This window comes from Paramisgurnus dabryanus, chromosome 8 (assembly GCF_030506205.2).
Source record: "Paramisgurnus dabryanus chromosome 8, PD_genome_1.1, whole genome shotgun sequence".
NCBI classification, from domain to species: Eukaryota; Metazoa; Chordata; class Actinopteri; order Cypriniformes; family Cobitidae; genus Paramisgurnus; species Paramisgurnus dabryanus.
Window position 1 is genome coordinate 38039862 of NC_133344.1, and position 27435 is coordinate 38067296.

Here is a 27435-nt window from a genome sequence, read left to right on the forward strand (position 1 = left end):
TATACGTATACTGTGTACAATTCACACACACAAGTGCCGTAGCCAGTTGATGTTAGTGATGCACCGATGTATCGGCCGCCGATATTTATCGGCCGATTTTTGATGAATTTGAAACCATCGGCATATCGGCAATAGCACAAGAAAAACAATCGGTATCGGCCTATTAATTAACTGCATAAAGAAATCCATTATATTTTAAAAAACGAGTTAATGTTGTTAATAAAATAAATGCTGAACAGCAAAAACCACCTTTGAAGGTTGTCATGCTGTCTTATTATATTTGTTTTAGCTTAATTTGTGTCTCTCTTATTATGTTGGTCAGTTGAATGTTAATTAGATCAAATCCATGTTCAGTAAAAATAATTTGATGCAGAAATAAACTAGCAAATAGACCAACTGTATAGTATTGTATACAAGTGTTTAATATCGGTATCGGCCAGAAGTTGTCTGTTTAAATCGGTATCGGTATCGGCCCAAAAAAATCCTATCGGTGCATCCCTAGTTGATGTGCATAATACATTTTTATCTATATTTTTGTTTTGTTTTATTGATATTTAAATAATTACAATAATGATTATCTAAAGTCCTAAAATGAACTGTGTTTTGTGTAATGCACTGATTAACATGTGTTAGACAGAAAGCATGTTATCCTATTTGACTCAGCCTGTGAGTTTTCAGTAGTCTGTCATTTGAACAGCAGCGATGTTTAACAAAACTCTAAGCAAAACATTAGCAGATCAAAAGCAGATATACTGTGTTTGTTCAGACCTTTCTTGTGTAGTGCATGGAGGGTGATAGCTATCCGAGGTTATGTTGTTTTTGTTGATTGTGTGGTTTTATTAAGGCCTAATTGAAGTTTATGTCTATGTTTTTATTGGTATCATTTGAGGACACGTTATAGTTAGAGTATCAGCAACAGTATAAAGTCAGTATTTGGGCCTATTGATTTTTAAAATCATTTTAACACTGGCCATGGACACATCATGGTTTTGCTGTTAAGTGCCTGTTTTTACTATGGGGCAAAAGGGTTTGGGGTCTTTGTCTCCATTTCTTTTCAAAAGAAAGTTACTCTACTGCTGAAGTGTTTATTTCTGTAGGTAGTGCTTGCTAAAGACTCACTGTTGCCATTCCTTGTGCATTGTATGCATCTGTTCAGATCACTTTCAGTATTAGCAAGTGCACAGCATTGCATGGTCAATGTTTATTGGTTTACAAAAGATCTGTATTCTACAGTTTATGTGCAATTTTTAACTAGATGGTTATGTAATCATTTGGTTAATTTCTAGTTTTTTGATGTTTAATTATGATGCCAGAGCCTGAGGGTGGCACTGTACACTAGGCTGGCTACTTAAAAAATCAGCTTATAGTGCATAGTGAGAGCGAGTACAGCAGAAATCAAAACTGCTGTGGTTTGTAAACCTGACGAAGTGGAAACCAATTGAAGTTACCGTCATTCAGCTCTGCAGTGAGGAATATCATCAACTGAGCTCAGAACAGGAGAAAGGATGCTGGATTCTTCAGATGTACCTATTGAGAATGCATTAGCTCCTGAAGTAAGTCTCAGATGTGGAGGATCATGTTTTAAAAGGCACAGATAAATGATTTTACAGCACCAGTTTCATCTGGATATCTGTATTTGATAATCTGTAGATAACAGTGTCAGTGGCAGCCAATTCACAGATTTTTATAACTACCTGTTAGGATAATTTGTTCTTTATAAATATGTGTTTGTTATGTCTCATGTGCATATAATATGTGTTTCATTTATTAAGTGTAGCTAAAATTGCAAATCTTCTAAAGTAAACGAGGGAAATAAATCTCTTAATAGATAATGTTTGAAGTGATTTAGGTTATTTTGCTGCACTGCACTTATTCATTTTAGGTCTGTGGGTTTATATCCAATGTAGCCATTGCTGGTTTTCCTTGAATTATTTGGTGTAGCTAGCAATGCACCAGAAATAGAGAGGAATGTATGGAATGTTTTCATAATGATTTCTTTTTTTCACTGATGTACTGTGCAGTGGTTTCTCTCTGTGTGTGTAACATAAAAGAGAATTGGTATTATCTTTATCACCTGACAGGAATAATGGTAAAATCTGGTGGGTAGAAATTGCAGTAGCAATGTAGTATTTTTGTTTTGGGTTTAAAAAGTTAACACAATGGTCAAGCTTGTGTTTCATGTGCAGTTCCCAAATCTCACATTCATACCTGCCTACATTTTATTTTAAGATTAACAAATTAGGATATAAAACTTCACTCTTCTTACTCTTCCGCTTAATCTTTTTATTCACGCCAACCAGTGAGAAGTGCCTCATGGTGTCACTCCAACACTTAGAGATTTTTGCAAGAAAATATTTAGTTGTCATTTAAGCACATTTGTAACAGTAACAGCTGTGGGATTTTCTTGAGTATATAAAGCAAAACATGTATAATACATGTACTGAAAGTTCAAATAGACTTGTAGAAGTGTTGAAGGGAAGATTGTGAGGAAGCAGTATTGTTGTTCTTGTTAAGTAGGTTGCATGGAGTGACCCAGTATGTCTTTGGAGATTTCATTAGGGTTATTTATAGAGTTAGCTTGAGAAATTAGACGGAGGTCACTTCATAATCTCGGCGCTTGCAAATGACCATGAAATATAAGTGGTGAATTCCAAACATTTCTTCTGCTGATACATTTAGCACTGTTTCTGTGTTATCCATCTCTCGTGGGTATATTTAGGATTTAGATTTTACTGAATCTCAGTCTGGTACTCAAAAGTACTGCCATGATGTTCAATACAGTCACGTTCTATGAAGCATCTGTCCCTTTTCGCACTTTTTCATGTGTCCAGTTATTGTTAGCTCATCCAGTCTCGCTTCTTTTTAGCACCCTTTCATTCATGTTTAGAAGAAACATTTGACATCACTTTATTATTATACTATAATGGCATGATGGGCACTTGTGTGGTGGCGCTGTTTCGTTGTCAGCTTTACAAGAAGAACTGTAAATTATAGAGTTTCCTCCTGAGCTACGTTAGGGTGTTTTCAGTGTTGATATTAGAACGGTTGAAACAATCATACCGTCATACATGAATAGTTTAAAGGGGACAGAGAATGAAAAACCATTTTACCTTGTCTTTGTTGAATAATGGTAGTCTTCCCGCATTCACAAACATACAAAAAGTGCTAAACATGCTAAACATCTCAGTCTCATAGAAATTCCTCTTTTAAAAATGTCAGCCAGAAAACGACCCAATCTGAAAAACTGATGCTTATGACATCACAGGCATCTCCCTGCCCCTCCACTTTAAAATAACTGGCGACATTTTTTGAGTGGCAGCAAAGTCAGCCAATCAGTAATGAGATTGCAAGTTAAGCCAGTAGGGGGAGCCAAATAGGTGCAAAACCACTTGTTTAAAATCCCCCACCCTAATAGAGCTATCTGAGAGAGGTTTTTAGGACGCTTCTAAGGCATTAAAGACCCAAACAAAAAATTTAAATACCCTGTTCAATCATTCAATGTCACCTTTGAACAATTCAGTCACCACGCAAATCAATCAGAGCTAAGTGAATCAATCAGAGATCCGTGAGTGAACTGCATAATGAAGGACGTGAAAGAGCTTTTCTCCGCATTTATTAGGACTTATTAGTGAGACTTGGCACAAATGATTATTGTATCTAAATAAGTTACAAGTTGGTTAGTTCATTATCTATAAAATCAGTCTTTTGACTGGCAGGAGGTGATGCAGTCATATAAAAGCAATGTGGCTGTTGTGGCTGATCAATGTATAAGGCACAGGTTTTTAAAAGCTTCCCCAACACTGGATTCATCTCTATTTCACGCAATCCAATCTCTACTACAGATTTTCAAGAGGGTCTAGCTGCAGCACTTGCATTGCACTCCCAGACACATGCACATTCTCTTATTTAATATTTAAAATCTTTATATTTTAAATGTTAAGTAATTATGCTGATCTACGACTTGCAGATTTTGTGTTTAAACATTAAGGTATTTAAAATGATTGTGGTATTACAGTATTACTTGCCAACCATGAAAACATTTGTCCATGTTTTCCTTTTTTTTTTTTTTTTTGCAATGAAAGTGGAGATGATTGTGCTATTAATGTGTGTTAATTAATGAAATTACAATAAAATTTAGTGTCTATACCAGAAAAATGCATATATCATACATGCACAAATTCATTTATGAAACCCCCATGGCAAAACAGTGCACATCATGTTGCAGTATGTTTTGCTGTTATTTAAGACCCTGCCTCGAACGTATTGTAAAAATGAAACCAGAGAAAAAATGTGCATTAGGTTAAACTATAATTTGGTATTGCTTTTTAAAACGAACAATTTCTTTGTATCATTGATTGTTATTTGCTTTGCTGTAAATATTAAAACAGTGTCTCAAATTATACTAAATTAAAAAATGTACTAATCCTGCAATAAACACAAGAAAAAAATATTTTTGTTAGAGACGTGTTTCTTTGCTACAGTATGGTAAGTACATTTAACAATTCCAGCATCCACTGGCAACTGAATCAAGTTTTCAAAAAGCATAAGACCAATGGCTTAGAAACACAGTATCCTTACAGTTTGAGGTCTGTCTGAGGTCATAACAGCAGGTTATCTGCAGCACCTGCTTAATTAATAGCACATACATATATGCAATATAGATGTGTTTGATAGAAGTTGAAACTAATGAGCTTGTATAAGCAGTATTTATCCAGCAGGCAGCCTGACACTACTGTGCTGGAAATGTCACTCTGCGGTGGGCTTACAAAAGGTTGTGTGTCCTGTCGGCTTCTCAATGCAGTTTCCACGTCTGGACCATAATATCTGATTGGCATCACGTTTATTGTATTTGGCAAAACAGAAAGTATGGACTTGAGGTTTTTCCCATGACAAAGTTAATGAGATTAATTTTTATTTTTAGTAAAGTCGTTGTGTGTTTTGGTAGATGTTTAAAAATTCATGTGGTTGAAAATTTATTAAGAAAGTTAAAGTTAAAAGTTAATTTAAAGTTAATGTACTGTAAGTGAAATGTTTCACTGCTTACTGTATCTGAAGAAGTATGCTTAAAGGAAAAGTTCGGTATTTTACATTTAAAGCCCTGTTTTCAGATTGTTTATGAAATAGAAATAGAACGGTTTTGACTGAAATGTGGACATATGATGCTTGCTCGAGAATTTTCGGTTCCTGTGGTATCACCCCCACCTCTACAATGGCTGCATAGGTGCACTGGAACAATCCTTCCTAAAATGCATTAAACTTTGCAGTGAATAGTGAACACCCCTGACCACTCGGTGAGTTTCACGTCTTCGTAAACAAAAAGTTTAATGCATTTCAGAAAGGATTGTTGTAGCCATTGTAGAGGTGGGGGCTGATACAACAAACACTCAAAAATTCTCGGGCCAGCATCATATGTCCAAATTTCAGTCAAAACCGTTTTATTTCATCATAAACAATCTGAAAACAGGGCTTTAAGTGTAAAATACCGAACTTGTCCTTTAACATTAGAAAAGTAAAGGGCTCATTATAGTTGTGCATAGGTCCACGTTGACGTGCAAACACACATGCAGACCACTGGTAGGCAGTATCCACACGTGTAACCCACAGTGGCAGTCGACGAAGAAGGTGCTTGGCCAGTAAACCCACCAAAGAAGAAGAAGAGTTTGTTGTGTATGATTTGAATAAACCGAAATCCCAGACGCAGTACTATACGAAAATGAAATTGAGTGGAAGTGCGTAGGAGGGTGCAGCAAGGCTATGATGGGAGGGGTTTAAGCAGACCAATCACAACGCTTTCGGTCTGCATATGAAGAGAAAACTCCGTTTTTTTTATTTTTCAGAAATCTCGTTTTCTGGTTGTGCATTCCAATTAATATCAATTCAACTGCAGTTGGGTTTTTTTTTTATTTAAACCTTCATAACTTACAAAATACAGCTAAGTAGCACCATAAAACAAAATAATAACATGATAACATAATAATAAACATGTTTTGACAAAAATGTTAAAAACGGAGTTATCTCCTTTTGCAACAAAACTCTTCATATAACTGACACGTTGTTACAATTTTGCAAAGGCATAGTACCTATGCACGACTTTAAATCGCACTTATAGTAAGTCTTAAAATGGATGGCTTTGACTGAAGAATAATTTTGTAGTCAGAGGATACTTTTATTCTAAAATGTGAGGGGAAATAATTGTAAAAGTTTCTTTTGATGTGTAGTGTACTGTATGTTATGGTAACATCATGGTTTTCTGTATGTATCATGGCAGTACTATGTTTGAATTGTACCATGGTATTTTTTGAAGTACCTTGGATAATCATGTGACTGCAGTGTTACCCATAAGCCCTTTTCACACAGAGATTACGGAAAATACATCCAGGATTTGCCCCGGATTGTTTGATTTTTTGGTTCATTCACACTTTCAATGATTTTCAGGAATCTGTGAGTGCATTCACGTAAGGCTTGTTTAATGCCTTACGGCATTGTTTCTGCTTCGTTTACACAGGATATTATCTCCGGGAGTGATCCCAAAACATTTACGGACAATGTTTGTGTTCACACAAAAGCCCCTCTGACAATTTTACACATAGTGTTACTGTCACACAATGTTTTTAAGTGTATAATATCACTTACATTTTATATAGATATTAAGTCACTAAACGGGCAACAATAACAAGGGGAGACAAACAAGCAAGCCCTTATGAAAATTAGAAATTTCTCTGGATTTGCAAATCCATGGAAACTTTTGGGATAATGTAAATACACAACTCCATAAGATATCATCTTTTGCAAGTGTTTTTGGATACATATTGTGGCTTTAGATGGGTGTGTGCAAGCACTGACTCTAAAATATATCTGTGCCATTTTTGCAAAACACTTTCATCATGAAGAATTTTTAAGAACATGGTTGGTTGAATATTTGGTTAAATGTCAACACATGTCCATCGTAATGTGATCAGACAAGTTTAACAGCTGTGTTGATGTTTGAGGGCAAATTCAAAACTATTTAGCGTGTAGCATTATAGTGCAAATCATGCATCTTATTGTATTGTAATGTATTGTATTGTATTGTATATTTAAAGCTCAGCTGATTGGCTCTAAAGAAACTGTATACAAAAAGATGGCAACATGCAGGTCGCCAAGCAACTTCCAGTCTCTATAGTCATATAGAGACTATACTTCAATATTAAATCAACTCTCAATGGATAAAAGTCACATTGTGGAAGGAAAACCCGTTTATGTTCAAGTTGTTCTATTGAAATCTTCATCAGTTTTCCCACAGAGAGTCTTATCTTCTCCTCTTCATATCCTCAGTTTATTCCTGTATGTTCTGAAGGTATTTCCTGAACTCTATTGTGTTGAGACCGCTCGGTCATTCAGTCTGCTGTGTGTCTGGTCTGGCCTGAACTCACTCAATACAGATACTGCTATACCAGCAAATGCATGTGTCTGCATGTTTGTGCTGCGGGACAGTAAAGTGGATCTGTGTGTCGATATTTAGCTGCTTCTGCAGGAAACCCGTCTGTCTATATGACTATAGTCTTATCCTGTACAGTATGTACATGTAAGAAGCATGGATATACGTGGATCTGGTGTTGTGCTGGTTATGCATGCAGCAATCATCGGCTTGAGTTTGTGATGCTGTAGCAGCATGTGCTATGCATCTGTTGGCTGCATGGTGATGTCATTAAGGGGGGAAAGAAAATTTGGTTTGTTTGTGAGACAGGTGGGTCTAGATTTTTGTGTTACACTTTTTTTTAGTAAATATACATGACTATGGCCTTGTTAACATGTAACTGCAAACATATTTTGTTTTTTATCTTTGCCAAAAAATATTCAATTACATTTTCATTTTAAATTTCATTTTCATCAAATGTTTCAAATGCAACCTGACACTACAAACTTAAATTGTTGAGAATAAAGAAAATTTCAACAGTATGAACACTAAATGAAATTGAAATTAGATTAGCATAATATACTTTTTCAACATAATGCAACAGTCTTCGCAGCGGGACGAAAGTAACAAGTGTTACTTTTGTCCTTACAGGGGCTCTTGGCATTTAAACCCGATTTACTTTTATTTGGAAAAACTCAGGATGTGTTACATCACTAAATAACCTGTAGATTGATCAGTACTGTAACAAATAAAACCAGAAACACAATGTGTTATTCGAAAAAAAATACTGCTTTAGGAATTAACTTATCATGGTCGAAAATAGCTTTCTGGACCTACACGCTGGAAACGATGATGAAATGTCGCGATTTTTTGATTAATCAAATTTTTTTTTAAACGTGGTCGATTCAAAATCAATTCTCAAAGAGCCGAATCGATTTTTTCCGCAAACATTGAACGTAGGATTAACGTTTATCTAATTACTAGTCTTCTTCACTAGATGTCACCCTCTTTTTTGCCCTGCGTGATGTTACCAAGGAGCATAGGGTGAGCCTGTCATTCATTCATTCAGTGCTTAAAAAGATGGTTTCAGGTGCTTCATTGACGTTGATGCCACCTTCACATAAAAAGTCAGAAGTATGGAAGCATTTTAGATTTTGCCAGCAAGACGACGACGATAGTGTTGTGGCTTTTATTTTTTTTATTAATTACCCACTTGTGAACTGCTGTTCACTGTTCTTTTTTATAAATATAGTATTCGTATTAAATATATATATTCATTGAGTTGAATCGAGAATCGAGTATAAAAAATGACTCGAGGACCAGAATCGAAAATTGAATCGAGAATCGATTTGATAGCTCGTGAATCGAAATCGAAACGATCTGGAACATCTGAATCGATACCCAGCCCTACTATTAAGGGTTGGGTGCTAAAGATGCTGTCATAGTTTACAATGCAAATGTAGTCAGGGCTTGGAGAAAATCACTTTGTTACTTTCGTCCTGCGTTACTTTCACCCCAGTTCTCCCCTACCATAGATGCAATACATCAAAATAAAACAAAATGGAATAGAAACTGAAACAAAAAGTTAGAAAACATCTATAATATTCGTTTCAATGTGAGATCTAGTCTCTGTTTCAACCAGTGCATTAGGGTTATTGAGTCTACTGATTTAGTTTTACATTTACATCAGCGGTTCAGACTTGCAGGATTTATGATGACAAATTGATTGACTATAATTGGAGGCCGGGTGAACATTCTCCATTGAGGAGTTGGGGTTAAAGCCCTGGGGCATTGTGGGATTCTTTAATAGTCTCTAGTACTATTCTTTAATGTTGAATCTCAAAAATGTGAAGTCTTAACATAAACTTACGAAACCTCAAAAAATACAACTAACCTCATGATTGACAGCTGATGAAATAAACTCCTCAGCAGTGGACAGATTTAACCTCAAACATGAGATAAATGCTCAGTTAACACAGCGCAGCTTGACTGTATTCACATAGCATGTCAAATAAAGTTGGGCTATAAAATAAACATACAGGAGCGATTTCTTGGACAGGCTTTATCCTAATCCCAGACTAAAATCCATGTTTGAGCTGCCTTAATTTAAAAACACTTTGTATGGAAATATTTCAAAATATATCAGTGCCATTGTTTTGCCTCAAAATGCACACCATTAGTAGCCTGGTCCAACCAGACTCTCGTACATTAATTTCATTTGTACAGAGAGTCTGGCCACGCTCAATTGCAAAGCGTTACTTCCGTTAAGGAGGGTCCATTGTTGAAGTTTAAAACTATTGGATCTGCCCAGAGTCACTCAGGATCTGCCAAAGCCAATCGCTAACCTGTGGTCGTGACGTATATCATGCACAGAAACCGTCTGGAAACAACAAGTCAGAATAATCAGACAAACAAAAATTAGCAAACCTGGTTCTTGCTCCGGCTTTAACTTCTGTATATTCGGCAGTTTTGCAACAACGGACCGAATAGCTTTTCTCACGTCTTTCTCCGCTGCCATTACTGAACTACAACTCAAACTGATGCACGACCTCAACGTCATCGTTCTTAGCCACCCCCATCTGTTCGCTGATTGGTCCTGCAGATTTTTGCAGGAGAAAACGAAACTCAGAGCAGTCCCAGACGTACTGCTGAAGCGAAATGAAAATTAAGCGGAAGCACGTAGGAGGGCGGAGTCAGGCTACACCATTAGTGTTTTTTGCAAGGTATTTTTTTTAAACTACTTAAAGGTCCTAATATAACTAAAGCCTAGACCTGGATTAATCTACACCCAACTGTCCCACAGTGTTTAGATTTCATTTCTGCATGTCACTATAAAGCCAGAATTAGGGGCGCAAATTCAAAATATGTTTGATGTGTTGTGTGTGTGGCCCGTCATGTCGAAATATGTGTTTGGTGTGTCGTGTGTGGCTCGTCATGTCAAAATATGTGTTCAGCGTGTCATGTGAACCTATGTGCATCATGCGTCATGTCAAAATAAGTGCCTGCTGCTCACGTGTCGAAAGAGTTTATGATAAAAGAGACGCTCACATTTTAACACTAACTTAACACTAAACTCTGATAACACACAAGATTAAGAGAGTATCGGCAAACGTAAGCGTCTTTTTATCATAAACCCCTTTGAGGTGTCTGCAGCAGACACGTAGCTTGACATAAAGCTTGATGCACATAATTTTATGTGACGCGCCAAAAAAATATTTTTGACATGAGGAGCCACGCACATGATGTGCTAAATACATGTTGTGAGGATCTTCGCATCATGCACCCTCGAAAAAGAAGTCACCGGCTGCCATTGGCTCTGTGTATATTTGTGTATTTATGTGAATATAGTTTCCTGTTCTCAGATAGTTGAGGATGTATTCTGAAATCCCTCCAGACAAACAGATCTCAACATGTGTTATCAGTTTAATCTGAACACTCAGAGCTACCGCACCCATAAGCATTACAGCAGTTACAGTTATCTGTGGTTTATTTCTTAAGTCTTTGTATATCTTAAATATATCTCATATATCATAAATCAAAAACATTTATTATCCTTCTGAAACTAATGGGGGTTCAATATGTTATGCTTTCTGTTTTACACAGTGATTCTATACTGTAGATTATCTTTTTAATTATTAATTATACTGTGTTCTTTATATAATGCTTTTGTTTACATTATGCACAAAAGCACACAATTATAAAATATATAGGACCAGATGTAGTGTGATATGATTAGTACTTGTTCACTCAAAATGATTTTTTACATTGATGTCACTTCAAACCCATGTGACATACTTTCATCTGTGGATAGCAAAAGGAGGATCTCTATATTGCTCTTTAGATATTTATGTATATTTGTTTTGATTGGCCATACAATGAAAGCATATAGTGATCAGCGTCCGTCTGAAACTATATGAAGACACTGCTATATAACAGGTGTGATCCACATGTTTGTATATTCCACTTTATTGTGTTATTTATGAGGCATATGTGAATCAGAGATGTTACTGTTGGGTTCACTGATGTTAAACCATCTGGAATATGCACATGTACATATGTGTAGATGAGGTTTTCAAGTGTACTGATGATGACTTATGAATTATACCTGTGGTTTTTGGGAAGGTAGAGTCAGTCTGTCTGTCTCTGATGGTTAACTCGCATCCTTAGGGAGAATCAGTTTAATGCTGTTATTAAAGATGATCATGTCTTCCTGTCACAGGAAAAAAACGTCATGTCTTTTTCGAGAGACTATATACAGTATGTCTATATTTGTGTACATGGTCTATATACAGTATATGTGTGTAAAAATAGTTTTAGACAAAGGCTATAGAAGTATATTAGCTGACAGATAGATTTTTTTTACTTTGTTCTTGTCTGTTGTCTCCGTGGTCTTGTCCTGGTTTCTGAAAATTCCTGCATAGTATTCATTGAAGAGAGATAAGATGATAAGATAAACAACCGTTGCTTGTGTTTTCAGATCACAGTCATGAACTTCATATTCATTTCTGTGCTGTGCCAGCAATCTAAAACTATTAGACCTGCCCACAAGAGGCCTATATATGTGTATGTATATATATATATACATACATAAATACATACACTCACCTAAAGGATTATTATGAACACCTGTTTAATTTCTTATTAATGCAATTATCTAATCAACCAATTACATGGCAGTTGCTTCAATGCATTTAGGGGTGTGGTCCTGGTCAAGACAATCTCCTGAACTTCAAGAGATGTTACTGAGAAAAGAAAGGTGATTTAAGCAATTTGGAGCGTGGCATGGTTGTTGGTGCCAGACAGGCCGGTCTGAGTATTTCACAATCTGCTTAGTTACTGGGATTTTCATGCACAACCATTTCTAGGGTATACAAAGAATGGTGTGAAAAGGGAAAAACATCCAGTATATGGCAGTCCTGTGGGTGAAAATGCCTTGTTGATGCTAGAGGTCAGAGGAAAATGGGCCGACTGATTCAAGCTGAACGAAGAGCAACTTTGACTGAAATAACCACTTGTTACAACTGAGGTATGCAGCAAAGCATTTGTGAAGCCAAAACACGCACAACCTTGAGATGGGCTACAACAGCAGAAGACCCCACCGTGTACCACTCATCTCCACTACAAATAGGAAAAAGAGGCTAGAATTTGCACAAGCTCACCAAAATTGGACAGTTGATGACTGGAAAAATGCTGCCTGGTCTGATGAGTCTCGATTTCTGTTGAGACATTCAGATGGTAGAGTCAGAATTTGGCATAAACAGAACGAGAACATGGATCCATCATTCCTTGTTACATACTTTGTCACAAAGCTCAAATCATTTCAAATTGGTTTCTTAAACATGACAATGAGTTCACTGTACTAAAATGGCCCCACAGTCACCAGATCTCAACCCAATAGACCATCTTTGGGATGTGGTGGAACGTGTGTGTGAATATTAGGGGTGTCACGATTCTCCAAATCCTCGATTCGATTACATTTTCGATGCTAAGGTCACAATTCGATTCAATTCTCTATTTTAAATTTTTTTAAACAGACATTATATTTATTATTATTATGTTGGCTTGAGAAAGCCAACATACTGTTGTTGCACTTAAACTTATTATTATTATTAGTGGTGCTTGCATTTATGCAAGGCATCACTATTATTATTGCTCATACTTATTATTTATTTATTTATTATTCTTATATCTGGACACTTTTTCGGCGCGTAACTCGTCCCGCACGGTTTGTCGTAGACCAATGAAACAGTGCTCAAAACGACCGGCTAATTGAGGACACGTCTGCTATGACTTTTATAAGCGATCGGGTGCAAGGTTTTCGAAAGGGGGGCGAAAAACCACCCAAAAAATCCCATTGACTTAACATTACGCCCAACTTTGATGGGTCATAGCTCCGCTCAAGGATTTTGTAGAAACATGTGGGTTACAACATTTGAAGAGGGTGGTAGACTCTGTAAGAACATGGATCACAATGGGGTGTAAGTTGTACCCCTGGGGTGTAAGCGACACCCGAAAATTCCCATTGACTTATAATGGGGCAGGAAACATGCCCATATAAGGGAATAAAACAGTTCCAGATGAGATATCTTTGCTTTACAGTGTCGTAGAGATAAGTGGGTGGGCTCATTTTACTCGGGCATCCAATCAGTCTCTTAGGATCATCCCAGAGCTATTAAGCCACGCCCCTAGCAACAATTTTGGGCACCCTAGCAACATCTCCCATAGACTGCCATTATAAAATGCCCAGATGGATATCTTTGCGCCACAGTGTCATAGAGACATGGGGGTGGGCTCATTTTACTCAGACATCCAATCAGTCTCTCAGGATCCTTACATAGGTATTAAGCCACGCCCCTAGCAACCACTTTTGAGCACCCTAGCAACATAAAATTCAAACAGTTATATCTCGGCATCAGAACATCGTAGAGACACGGGGGTTGGACCGTTTTACTTGTGACTAGGGGTGTAACAATTGGGCACATCATTGGCCACTCCCAAGCCACGCCCCTAGCAACCAAATTTGAGCACCCTAGCAACCGAATAAACAAAGCCTTATATCTCCGCATCAGAACATCGTAGAGACACGGGGTTTGGACCGTTTTACTTGTGACTAGGGGTGTAACAATTGGGCACATCATTGGCCACTCCCAAGCCACGACCCTAGCAACCAAATTTGAGCACCCTAGCAACCGAATAAACAAAGCCTTATATCTCCGCATCAGAACATCTTAGAGACACGGGGTTTGGACCGTTTTACTTGTGACTCGGAGTGTAATCACTGGGCACATCATTGGCCACTCCCAAGCCACGCCCCTAGCAACCAAATACAGTACCCTAGCAACAGAGTAAACAAAGCCTTATATCTCCGCATCAGAACATCGTAGAGACACGGGGGTTGGACCGTTTTACTTGTGACTCGGAGTGTAATCACTGGGCACATCATTGGCCACTCCCAAGCCACGCCCCTAGCAACCAAATACAGTGCCCTAGCAACAGAGTAAACAAAGCCTTATATCTCCGCATCAGAACATCGTAGAGACACGGGGGTTGGACCGTTTTACTTGTGACTCAGAGTGTAATCACTGGGCTCATCATTGGCCACTCCCAAGCCACGCCCCTAGCAACCAAATACAGTACCCTAGCAACAGAGTAAACAAAGCCTTATATCTCCGCATCAGAACATCGTAGAGACATGGGGGTTGGACCGTTTGACTCATGACTCGGAGGGTAATCACTAGTGGATGCCATTTTTTTCCCTAGCAACCAAATACAGTACCCTAGCAACAGAGTAAACAAAGCCTTATATCTCCGCATCAGAACATCGTAGAGACATGGGGTTTGGACCGTTTGACTCGTGACTCGGAGGGTAATCACTAGTGGATCCCATTTTTTTCCCTAGCAACCAAATACAGTACCCTAGCAACAGAGTAAACAAAGCCTTATATCTCCGCATCAGAACATCGTAGAGACACGGGGGTTGGACCGTTTGACTCATGACTCGGAGGGTAATCACTAGTGGATGCCATTTTTTTCCCTAGCAACCAAATACAGTACCCTAGCAACAGAGTAAACAAAGCCTTATATCTCCGCATCAGAACATCGTAGAGACACGGGGGTTGGACCGTTTGACTCGTGACTCGGAGGGTAATCACTAGTGGATGCCATTTTTTTCCCTAGCAACCAAATACAGTACCCTAGCAACAGAGTAAACAAAGCCTTATATCTCCGCATCAGAACATCGTAAAAACACGGGGTTTGGACCATTTGACTCGTGACTCGGAGGGTAATCACTAGTGGATGCCATTTTTTCCCCTAGCAACCAAATACAGTACCCTAGCAACAGAGTAAACAAAGCCTTATATCTCCGCATCAGAACATCGTAGAGACACGGGGGTTGGATCGTTTGACTCGTGACTCGGAGGGTAATCACTAGTGGATGCCATTTTTTTCCTTAGCAACCAAATACAGTACCCTAGCAACAGAGTAAACAAAGCCTTATATCTCCGCATCAGAACATCGTAGAGACACGGGGGTTGGACCGTTTGACTCATGACTCGGAGGGTAATCACTAGTGGATGCCATTTTTTTCCCTAGCAACCAAATACAGTACCCTAGCAACAGAGTAAACAAAGCCTTATATCGCCGCATCAGAACATCGTAGAGACATGGGGTTTGGACCGTTTGACTCGTGACTCGGAGGGTAATCACTAGTGGATGCCATTTTTTCCCCTAGCAACCAAATACAGTACCCTAGCAACAGAGTAAACAAAGCCTTATTTCTCCGCATCAGAACATCGTAGAGACACGGGGGTTGGATCGTTTGACTCGTGACTCGGAGGGTAATCACTAGTGGATGCCATTTTTTCCCTTAGCAACCAAATACAGTACCCTAGCAACAGAGTAAACAAAGCCTTATATCTCCGCATCAGAACATCGTAGAGACACGGGGGTTGGACCGTTTGACTCATGACTCGGAGGGTAATCACTAGTGGATGCCATTTTTTTCCCTAGCAACCAAATACAGTACCCTAGCAACAGAGTAAACAAAGCCTTATATCTCCGCATCAGAACATCGTAGAGACATGGGGTTTGGACCGTTTGACTCGTGACTCGGAGGGTAATCACTAGTGGATCCCATTTTTTTCCCTAGCAACCAAATACAGTACCCTAGCAACAGAGTAAACAAAGCCTTATATCTCCGCATCAGAACATCGTAGAGACACGGGGGTTGGACCGTTTGACTCATGACTCGGAGGGTAATCACTAGTGGATGCCATTTTTTTCCCTAGCAACCAAATACAGTACCCTAGCAACAGAGTAAACAAAGCCTTATATCTCCGCATCAGAACATCGTAGAGACACGGGGGTTGGACCGTTTGACTCATGACTCGGAGGGTAATCACTAGTGGATGCCATTTTTTCCCTAGCAACCAAATACAGTACCCTAGCAACAGAGTAAACAAAGCCTTATATCTCCGCATCAGAACATCGTAGAGACATGGGGTTTGGACAGTTTGACTCGTGACTCGGAGTGTAATCACTAGTGGATGCCAATTTTTTCCCTAGCAACCAAATACAGTACCCTAGCAACAGAGTAAACAAAGCCTTATATCTCTGCATCAGAACATCGTAGAGACACAGGGGTTGGACCGTTTTACTTTTGGCTTGGAGTATAATCATAAATTATCCCCCGAAATTTGCCACGGCAAGCACCACTCACATTTTCTTCAGGAAATGTACCTATCTAGTAATTTATTTATTCTTATATCTGGACACTTTTTCGGCGCGTAACTCGTCCCGCACGGTTTGTCGTAGACCAATGAAACAGGGCTCAAAACGACCGGCTTATTGAGGACACGTCTGCTATGACTTTTATAAGCGATCGGGTGCAAGATTTTCAAAAGGGGGGCGAAAAACCACCCAAAAAATCCCATTGACTTAACATTGCGCCCAACTTTGATGGGTCATAGCTCCGCTCAAGGATTTTGTAGAAACGTGTGGGTTACAACATTTGAAGAGGGTGGTAGGCTCTGTAAGAACATACATGACATTGGGGTGTAAGTTGTACCCCTGGGGTGTAAGAGGCACCCGAAAATTCCCATTGACTTATAATGGGGCAGGAAATATGCCCATATAAGGGAATAAAACAGTTCCAGATGGGATATCTTTGCTTTACAGTGTCGTAGAGATAAGTGGGTGGGCTCATTTTACTCGGGCATCCAATCAGTCTCTCAGGATCATCCCAGAGCTATTAAGCCACGCCCCTAGCAACAATTTTGGGCACCCTAGCAACATCTCCCATAGACTGCCATTATAAAATGCCCAGATGGATATCTTTGCACCATAGTGTCATAGAGACATGGGGGTGGGCTCATTTTACTCAGGCATTCAATCAGTCTCTCAGGATCCTTACATAGGTATTAAGCCATGCCCCTAGCAACCACTTTTGAGCACCCTAGCAACATAAAATTCAAACAGTTATATCTCGGCATCCGAACGTCGTAGAGACACGGGGGTTGGACCGTTTGACTCGTGACTCAGAGTGTAATCACTATGGGATGCCAATTTTTTCCCTAGCAACCAAATACAGTACCCTAGCAACAGAGTAAACAAAGCCTTATATCTCAGCATCAGAACATCGTAGAGACACGGGGGTTGGACCGTTTGACTCGTGACTCAGAGTGTAATCACTATGGGATGCCAATTTTTTCCCTAGCAACCAAATACAGTACCCTAGCAACAGAGTAAACAAAGCCTTATATCTAAGCATCAGAACATCGTAGAGACATGGGGGTTGGACCGTTTGACTCGTGACTCAGAGTGTAATCACTAGTGGATGCCAATTTTTTCCCTAGCAACCAAATACAGTACCCTAGCAACAGAGTAAACAAAGCCTTATATCTCTGCATCAGAACATCGTAGAGACACAGGGGTTGGACCGTTTTACTTTTGGCTTGGAGTATAATCATAAATTATCCTCCGAAATTTGCCACGGCAAGCACCACTCACATTTTCTTCAGGAAATGTACCTATCTAGTAATTTATTTATTCTTATATCTGGACACTTTTTCGGCGCGTAACTCGTCCCGCACGGTTTGTCGTAGACCAATGAAACAGGGCTCAAAACGACCGGCTTATTGAGGACACGTCTGCTATGACTTTTATAAGCGATCGGGTGCAAGATTTTCAAAAGGGGGGCGAAAAACCACCCAAAAAATCCCATTGACTTAACATTGCGCCCAACTTTGATGGGTCATAGCTCCGCTCAAGGATTTTGTAGAAACGTGTGGGTTACAACATTTGAAGAGGGTGGTAGGCTCTGTAAGAACATACATGACATTGGGGTGTAAGTTGTACCCCTGGGGTGTAAGAGGCACCCGAAAATTCCCATTGACTTATAATGGGGCAGGAAATATGCCCATATAAGGGAATAAAACAGTTCCAGATGGGATATCTTTGCTTTACAGTGTCGTAGAGATAAGTGGGTGGGCTCATTTTACTCGGGCATCCAATCAGTCTCTCAGGATCATCCCAGAGCTATTAAGCCACGCCCCTAGCAACAATTTTGGGCACCCTAGCAACATCTCCCATAGACTGCCATTATAAAATGCCCAGATGGATATCTTTGCACCATAGTGTCATAGAGACATGGGGGTGGGCTCATTTTACTCAGGCATTCAATCAGTCTCTCAGGATCCTTACATAGGTATTAAGCCATGCCCCTAGCAACCACTTTTGAGCACCCTAGCAACATAAAATTCAAACAGTTATATCTCGGCATCCGAACATCGTAGAGACACGGGGGTTGGACCGTTTGACTCGTGACTCAGAGTGTAATCACTATGGGATGCCAATTTTTTCCCTAGCAACCAAATACAGTACCCTAGCAACAGAGTAAACAAAGCCTTATATCTCAGCATCAGAACATCGTAGAGACACGGGGGTTGGACCGTTTGACTCGTGACTCAGAGTGTAATCACTATGGGATGCCAATTTTTTCCCTAGCAACCAAATACAGTACCCTAGCAACAGAGTAAACAAAGCCTTATATCTAAGCATCAGAACATCGTAGAGACACGGGGGTTGGACCGTTTGACTCGTGACTCAGAGTGTAATCACTATGGGATGCCAATTTTTTCCCTAGCAACCAAATACAGTACCCTAGCAACAGAGTAAACAAAGCCTTATATCTCGGCATCAGAACAACGTAGAGACACGGGGGTTGGACCGTTTGACTCGTGACTCAGAGTGTAATCACTATGGGATGCCAATTTTTTCCCTAGCAACCAAATACAGTACCCTAGCAACAGAGTAAACAAAGCCTTATATCTCAGCATCAGAACATCGTAGAGACACGGGGGTTGGACCGTTTGACTCGTGACTCAGAGTGTAATCATTATGGGATGCCAATTTTTTCCCTAGCAACCAAATACAGTACCCTAGCAACAGAGTAAACAAAGCCTTATATCTCAGCATCAGAACATCGTAGAGACACGGGGGTTGGACCGTTTGACTCGTGACTCAGAGTGTAATCACTATGGGATGCCAATTTTTTCCCTAGCAACCAAATACAGTACCCTAGCAACAGAGTAAACAAAGCCTAATATCTTCGCATCAGAACATCGTAGAGACACAGGAGTTGGATCGTTTTACTTTTGGCTTGGAGTATAATCATATATGTTCCCCAGAATTTTGCCACGGCAAGCACCACTCACATTTTCTTCAGGAAATGTACCTATCTAGTTAGTGGTGCTTGCATTTATGCAAAGCATCACTATTACTATCTTGCATACTTATTAGTGGTGCTTGCATTTATGCAAGGCATCACTATTACTATCTTGCATACTTATTATTATAATTATTATTCTTATGTCTGCACGTTTTTTCGGCACCTAACTCGTCCCACACGGTTTGTCGTAGACCCATGAAAGAGGGCTCAAATCGACCGGCTTATTGAGGAGAGGTGTGCTATGACTTTTATAAGCGATCGGGTGCAGGATTTCCGAAAGGGGGGCGAAAAACCACCCGAAAAATCCCATTGACTTAACATTGCGCCCAACTTTGACGAGTCAAAGCTCCGCTCTAGGATTTTGTAGAAACATGTGGGTTACAACATTTGAAGAGGGTGGTAGGCTCTGTAAGAAAATACATCACATTGGGGTGTAAGTTGTACCCCTGGGGTGTAAGAGGCGCCCAAAAGTGTCCCAATGAAAAGTCAATGGGGGAAAATCCCATAGACTTAACATTGCAAAAACTTTGACGGGTCATAGGTATGAGCGAGATTTTTGTAGAAACATGTGGGTTCATACATTTCAAGAGGGTAGTAGGCTCTGTAAGAACATACATCACATTGGGTTGTAAGTTGTACCCCTGGGGTGTAAGAGGCACCCGAAATTTCCCATTCAAAGTCAATGGGCGAAAATCCCATAGACTTAACATTGCGAAAAACTTTGACGGGTCATAGGTCCGAGCGAGGATTTCGTAGAACCATGTGGGTCACAGCATTTGAAGAGGGTGCTAGACTCTTTCAGGACGTCCCCCACAATGGGGTGTAAGGTTACCCTAGCAACCATTTTGGGCACCCTAGCAACCTATCCCATAGACTGCCATTATAAAATGCCCAGATGGATATCTTTGCACCACAGTGTCACAGAGACATGGGGGTGGGCTCATTTTACTCAGGCATCCAATCAGTCTCTCAGGATCCTTAAAGACTTACTAAGCCACGCCCCTAGCAACCACTTTTGAGCACCCTAGCAACATAAAATACAAACAGTTATATCTCGGCATCAGAACATCGTAGAGACACGGGGGTTGGACCGTTTTACTTGTGACTAGGGGTGTAACAATTGGGCACATCATTGGCCACTCCCAAGCCACGCCCCTAGCAACCAAATTTGAGCACCCTAGCAACCGAATAAACAAAGCCTTATATCTCCGCATCAGAACATCGTAGAGACACGGGGTTTGGACCGTTTTACTTGTGACTCGGAGTGTAATCACTGGGCACATCATTGGCCACTCCCAAGCCACGCCCCTAGCAACCAAATACAGTACCCTAGCAACAGAGTAAACAAAGCCTTATATCTCCGCATCAGAACATCGTAGAGACACGGGGGTTGGACCGTTTTACTTGTGACTCGGAGTGTAATCACTGGGCACATAATTGGCCACTCCCAAGCCACGCCCCTAGCAACCAATTACAGTACCCTAGCAACAGAGTAAACAAAGCCTTATATCTCCGCATCAGAACATCGTAGAGACACGGGGGTTGGACCGTTTTACTTGTGACTCGGAGTGTAATCACTGGGCACATCATTGGCCACTCCCAAGCCACGCCCCTAGCAACCAAATACAGTACCCTAGCAACAGAGTAAACAAAGCCTTATATCTCCGCATCAGAACATCGTAGAGACACGGGGGTTGGACCGTTTTACTTGTGACTCGGAGTGTAATCACTGGGCACATCATTGGCCACTCCCAAGCCACGCCCCTAGCAACCAAATACAGTACCCTAGCAACAGAGTAAACAAAGCCTTATATCTCCACATCAGAACATCGTAGAGACATGGGGGTTGGACCGTTTGACTCATGACTCGGAGGGTAATCACTAGTGGATGCCATTTTTTTCCCTAGCAACCAAATACAGTACCCTAGCAACAGAGTAAACAAAGCCTTATATCTCCGCATCAGAACATCGTAGAGACACGGGGGTTGGACCGTTTGACTCATGACTCGGAGGGTAATCACTAGTGGATGCAATTTTTTTCCCTAGCAACCAAATACAGTACCCTAGCAACAGAGTACACAAAGCCTTATATCTCCGCTTTAGAACATCGTAGAGACACGGGGGTTGGACCGTTTGACTCATGACTCGGAGGGTAATCACTAGTGGATGCAATTTTTTTCCCTAGCAACCAAATACAGTACCCTAGCAACAGAGTACACAAAGCCTTATATCTCCGCTTTAGAACATCGTAGAGACACGGGGGTTGGACCGTTTGACTCATGACTCGGAGGGTAATCACTAGTGGATGCAATTTTTTTCCCTAGCAACCAAATACAGTACCCTAGCAACAGAGTAAACAAAGCCTTATATCTCCGCTTTAGAACATCGTAGAGACACGGAGGTTGGACCGTTTGACTCATGACTCGGAGGGTAATCACTAGTGGATGCAATTTTTTTCCCTAGCAACCAAATACAGTACCCTAGCAACAGAGTAAACAAAGCCTTATATCTCCGCATCAGAACATCGTAGAGACACGGGGGTTGGACCGTTTGACTCGTGACTCGGAGGGTAATCACTAGTGGATGCCATTTTTTTCCCTAGCAACCAAATACAGTACCCTAGCAACAGAGTAAACAAAGCCTTATATCTCCGCATCAGAACATCGTAGAGACACGGGGTTTGGACCGTTTGACTCGTGATTCGGAGGGTAATCACTAGTGGATGCCATTTTTTCCCCTAGCAACCAAATACAGTACCCTAGCAACAGAGTACACAAAGCCTTATATCTCCGCTTTAGAACATCGTAGAGACACGGGGGTTGGACCGTTTGACTCATGACTCGGAGGGTAATCACTAGTGGATGCAATTTTTTTCCCTAGCAACCAAATACAGTACCCTAGCAACAGAGTAAACAAAGCCTTATATCTCCGCTTTAGAACATCGTAGAGACACGGAGGTTGGACCGTTTGACTCATGACTCGGAGGGTAATCACTAGTGGATGCAATTTTTTTCCCTAGCAACCAAATACAGTACCCTAGCAACAGAGTAAACAAAGCCTTATATCTCCGCATCAGAACATCGTAGAGACACGGGGGTTGGACCGTTTGACTCGTGACTCGGAGGGTAATCACTAGTGTAGCCATTTTTTTCCCTAGCAACCAAATACAGTACCCTAGCAACAGAGTAAACAAAGCCTTATATCTCCGCATCAGAACATCGTAGAGACACGGGGTTTGGACCGTTTGACTCGTGATTCGGAGGGTAATCACTAGTGTATGCCATTTTTTCCCCTAGCAACCAAATACAGTACCCTAGCAACAGAGTAAACAAAGCCTTATATCTCCGCATCAGAACATCGTAGAGACACGGGGTTTGGACCGTTTGACTCGTGACTCGGAGGGTAATCACTAGTGGATGCCATTTTTTTCCCTAGCAACCAAATACAGTACCCTAGCAACAGAGTAAACAAAGCCTTATATCTCCGCATCAGAACATCATAGAGACACGGGAGTTGGATCGTTTTACTTTTGGCTTGGAGTATAATCATATATGATCTCCAGAATTTTGCCACGGCAAGCACCACTCACATTTTCTTCAGGAAATGTACCTATCTAGTTATTATTCTTCTTTTTCTGGACACTTTTTCGGCGCGTAACTCGTCTCGCACGGTTTGGCGTAGTGCCATGAAAGAGGGCTCAAATCGACCGGATTATTGAGGAGAGGTGTGCTATGACTTTTATAAGCGATCGGGTGCAGGATTTCCGAAAGGGGCGCGAAAAACCTCCCGAAAACGTCCCATTGACTTTACATTGCGTCGAACTTTGGCAGGTCATAGCTCCACTCTAGGATTTTGTAGAAACATGTGGGTTACAGCATTTGAAGAGGGTGGTAGGCTCTGTAAGAACATGGATCACATTGGGGTGTAAGTTGTACCCCTGGGGTGTAAGAGGTGCCCAAAAGTGCCCTAATGGAAAGTCAATGGGGCGAAAATCCCATAGACTAACATTGCCAAAAAAATTTGACAGGTCACAGGTCCAAGTGAGGATTTCATAGAAACATGTGGGTTACTAAAATTGAAGAGGGTGCTAGACTCTGTCAGGACGTACCCCACAATGGGGTGTAAGGTTACCATAGCAACCATTTTGGGCACCCTAGCAACCTATACCATTGACTGCCATTATAAAATGCCTAGATGGATATCTTCGCACCACAGTGTCATAGAGACATGGGGGTGGGCTCATTTTACTCAGGCATCCAATCAGTCTCTCAGGATCCTTACAGACTTACTAAGCCACGCCCCTAGCAACCACTTTTGAGCACCCTAGCAACATAAAATACAAACAGTTATATCTCCGCATCAGAACATCTTAGAGACACGGGGGTTGGACCGTTTTACTTGTGACTAGGGGTGTAACAATTGGGCACATCATTGGCCACTCCCAAGCCACGCCCCTAGCAACCAAATTTGAGCACCCTAGCAACCGAATAAACAAAGCCTTATATCTCCGCATCAGAACATCGTAGAGACACAGGGTTTGGACCGTTTTACTTGTGACTCGGAGTGTAATCACTGGGCACATCATTGGCCACTCCCAAGCCACGCCCCTAGCAACCAAATACAGTACCCTAGCAACAGAGTAAACAAAGCCTTATATCTCCGCATCAGAACATCGTAGAGACACGGGGGTTGGACCGTTTTACTTGTGACTCGGAGTGTAATCACTGGGCTCATCATTGGCCACTCCCAAGCCACGCCCCTAGCAACCAAATACAGTACCCTAGCAACAGAGTAAACAAAGCCTTATATCTCCACATCAGAACATCATAGAGACACAGGGTTTGGACCGTTTTACTTGTGACTCGGAGTGTAATCACTGGGCTCATCATTGGCCACTCCCAAGCCACGCCCCTAGCAACCAAATACAGTACCCTAGCAACAGAGTAAACAAAGCCTTATATCTCCACATCAGAACATCATAGAGACACGGGGGTTGGACCGTTTTACTTGTGACTCGGAGTGTAATCACTGGGCACATCATTGGCCACTCCCAAGCCACGCCCCTAGCAACCAAATACAGTACCCTAGCAACAGAGTAAACAAAGCCTTATATCTCCGCATCAGAACATCGTAGAGACACGGGGGTTGGACCGTTTTACTTGTGACTCAGAGTGTAATCACTGGGCTCATCATTGGCCACTCCCAAGCCACGCCCCTAGCAACCAAATACAGTACCCTAGCAACAGAGTAAACAAAGCCTTATATCTCCGCATCAGAACATCGTAGAGACATGGGGGTCGGACCGTTTGACTCATAACTCGGAGGGTAATCACTAGTGGATGCCATTTTTTTCCCTAGCAACCAAATACAGTACCCTAGCAACAGAGTAAACAAAGCCTTATATCTCTGCATCAGAACATCGTAGAAACATGGGGTTTGGACCGTTTGACTCGTGACTCGGAGGGTAATCACTAGTGGATCCCATTTTTTTCCCTAGCAACCAAATACAGTACCCTAGCAACAGAGTAAACAAAGCCTTATATCTCCGCATCAGAACATCGTAGAGACACGGGGGTTGGACCGTTTGACTCATGACTCGGAGGGTAATCACTAGTGGATGCAATTTTTTTCCCTAGCAACCAAATACAGTACCCTAGCAACAGAGTAAACAAAGCCTTATATCTCCGCATCAGAACATCGTAGAGACACGGGGGTTGGACCGTTTGACTCGTGACTCGGAGGGTAATCACTAGTGGATGCCATTTTTTCCCTAGCAACCAAATACAGTACCCTAGCAACAGAGTAAACAAAGCCTTATATCTCCGCATCAGAACATCGTAGAGACACGGGGGTTGGATCGTTTGACTTTTGGCTTGGAGTATAATCATAAATTGTCCCACGAAACTTGCCACGGCAAGCACCACTCACATTTTCTTCAGGAAATGTACCTATCTAGTTATTATTATTATTATTATTATTATTATTCTTTTTCTGGACACTTTTTCGGCGCGTAACTCGTCCCGCACGCTTTGTCGTAGACCCATAAATTAGGGCTCAAATCGACCGGCTTATTGAGGAGAGGTGTGCTATGACTTTTATAAGCGATCGGGTGCAGGATTTCCGAAAGGGGGGCGAAAAACCACCCAAAAAATCCCATTGACTTAACATTGCGCGCAACTTTGACGAGTCATAGCTCCGCTCGAGGATTTTGTAGAAACATGTGGGTTACAACATTTAAAGAGGGTAGTAGGCTCTGTAAGAACATGGATCACAATGGGGTGTAAGTTGTACCCCTGGGGTGTAAGAGGTGCCCAAAAGTGCCCCAATGAAAAGTCAATGGGGCAAAATCCCATAGACTTACCATTGCAAAAATTTTGACGGGTCATAGGTCCGAGCCAGGATTTAATAGAAACATGTGGGTTACTAAATTTCAAGAGGGTGCTAGACTCTGTCAGGACGTCCCCCACAATGGGGTGTAAGGTTACCATAGCAACCATTTTGGGCACCCTAGCAACCTATACCATAGACTGCCATTATAAAATGCCCGGATGAATATCTTTGCACCACAGTGTCATAGAGACATGGGGGTGGGCTCATTTTACTCAGGCATCCAATCAGTCTCTCAGGATCCTTACAGACTTACTAAGCCACGCCCCTAGCAACCAGTTTTGAGCACCCTAGCAACATAAAATACAAACAGTTATATCTCGGCATCAGAACATCGTAGAGACACGGGGGTTGGACCGTTTTACTTGTGACTAGGGGTGTAACAATTGGGCACATCATTGGCCACTCCCAAGCCACGCCCCTAGCAACCAAATTTGAGCACCCTAGCAACCGAATAAACAAAGCCTTATATCTCCGCATCAGAACATCGTAGAGACACGGGGTTTGGACCGTTTTACTTGTGACTCGGGGTGTAATCACTGGGCACATCATTGGCCACTCCCAAGCCACGCCCCTAGCAACCAAATACAGTACCCTAGCAACAGAGTAAACAAAGCCTTATATCTCCGCATCAGAACATCGTAGAGACACGGGGGTTGGACCGTTTTACTTGTGACTCGGAGTGTAATCACTGGGCACATAATTGGCCACTCCCAAGCCACGCCCCTAGCAACCAAATACAGTACCCTAGCAACAGAGTAAACAAAGCCTTATATCTCCGCATCAGAACATCATAGAGACACGGGGGTTGGACCGTTTTACTTGTGACTCGGAGTGTAATCACTGGGCACATCATTGGCCACTCCCAAGCCACGCCCCTAGCAACCAAATACAGTACCCTAGCAACAGAGTAAACAAAGCCTTATATCTCCACATCAGAACATCGTAGAGACATGGGGGTTGGACCGTTTGACTCATGACTCGGAGGGTAATCACTAGTGGATGCCATTTTTTTCCCTAGCAACCAAATACAGTACCCTAGCAACAGAGTAAACAAAGCCTTATATCTTCGCATCAGAACATCGTAGAGACATGGGGTTTGGACCGTTTGACTCGTGACTCGGAGGGTAATCACTAGTGGATGCCATTTTTTTCCCTAGCAACCAAATACAGTACCCTAGCAACAGAGTAAACAAAGCCTTATATCTCCGCATCAGAACATCGTAGAGACACGGGGGTTGGACCGTTTGACTCATGACTCGGAGGGTAATCACTAGTGGATGCCATTTTTTTCCATAGCAACCAAATACAGTACCCTAGCAACAGAGTAAACAAAGCCTTATATCTCCGCATCAGAACATCGTAGAGACACGGGGTTTGGACCGTTTGACTCGTGACTCGGAGGGTAATCACTAGTGGATGC

The 27435-nt window shown here is 41.3% G+C and overlaps 1 protein-coding gene across 1 annotated transcript in view; it reads left to right on the plus strand.

Annotated features, from left to right (window-relative positions):
- The first annotated feature begins 1428 nt into the window (after positions 1-1428).
- septin4b (septin 4b) overlaps positions 1429-27435 on the plus strand; it is a 79237-nt gene continuing 53230 nt past the window's right edge. The window contains exon 1 of the mRNA XM_065281762.2: positions 1429-1553. Within this exon, the coding sequence (XP_065137834.1) occupies positions 1506-1553 (48 nt within the window). The 5' untranslated portion in view covers positions 1429-1505. The remainder of the gene's footprint in view (positions 1554-27435) is intronic.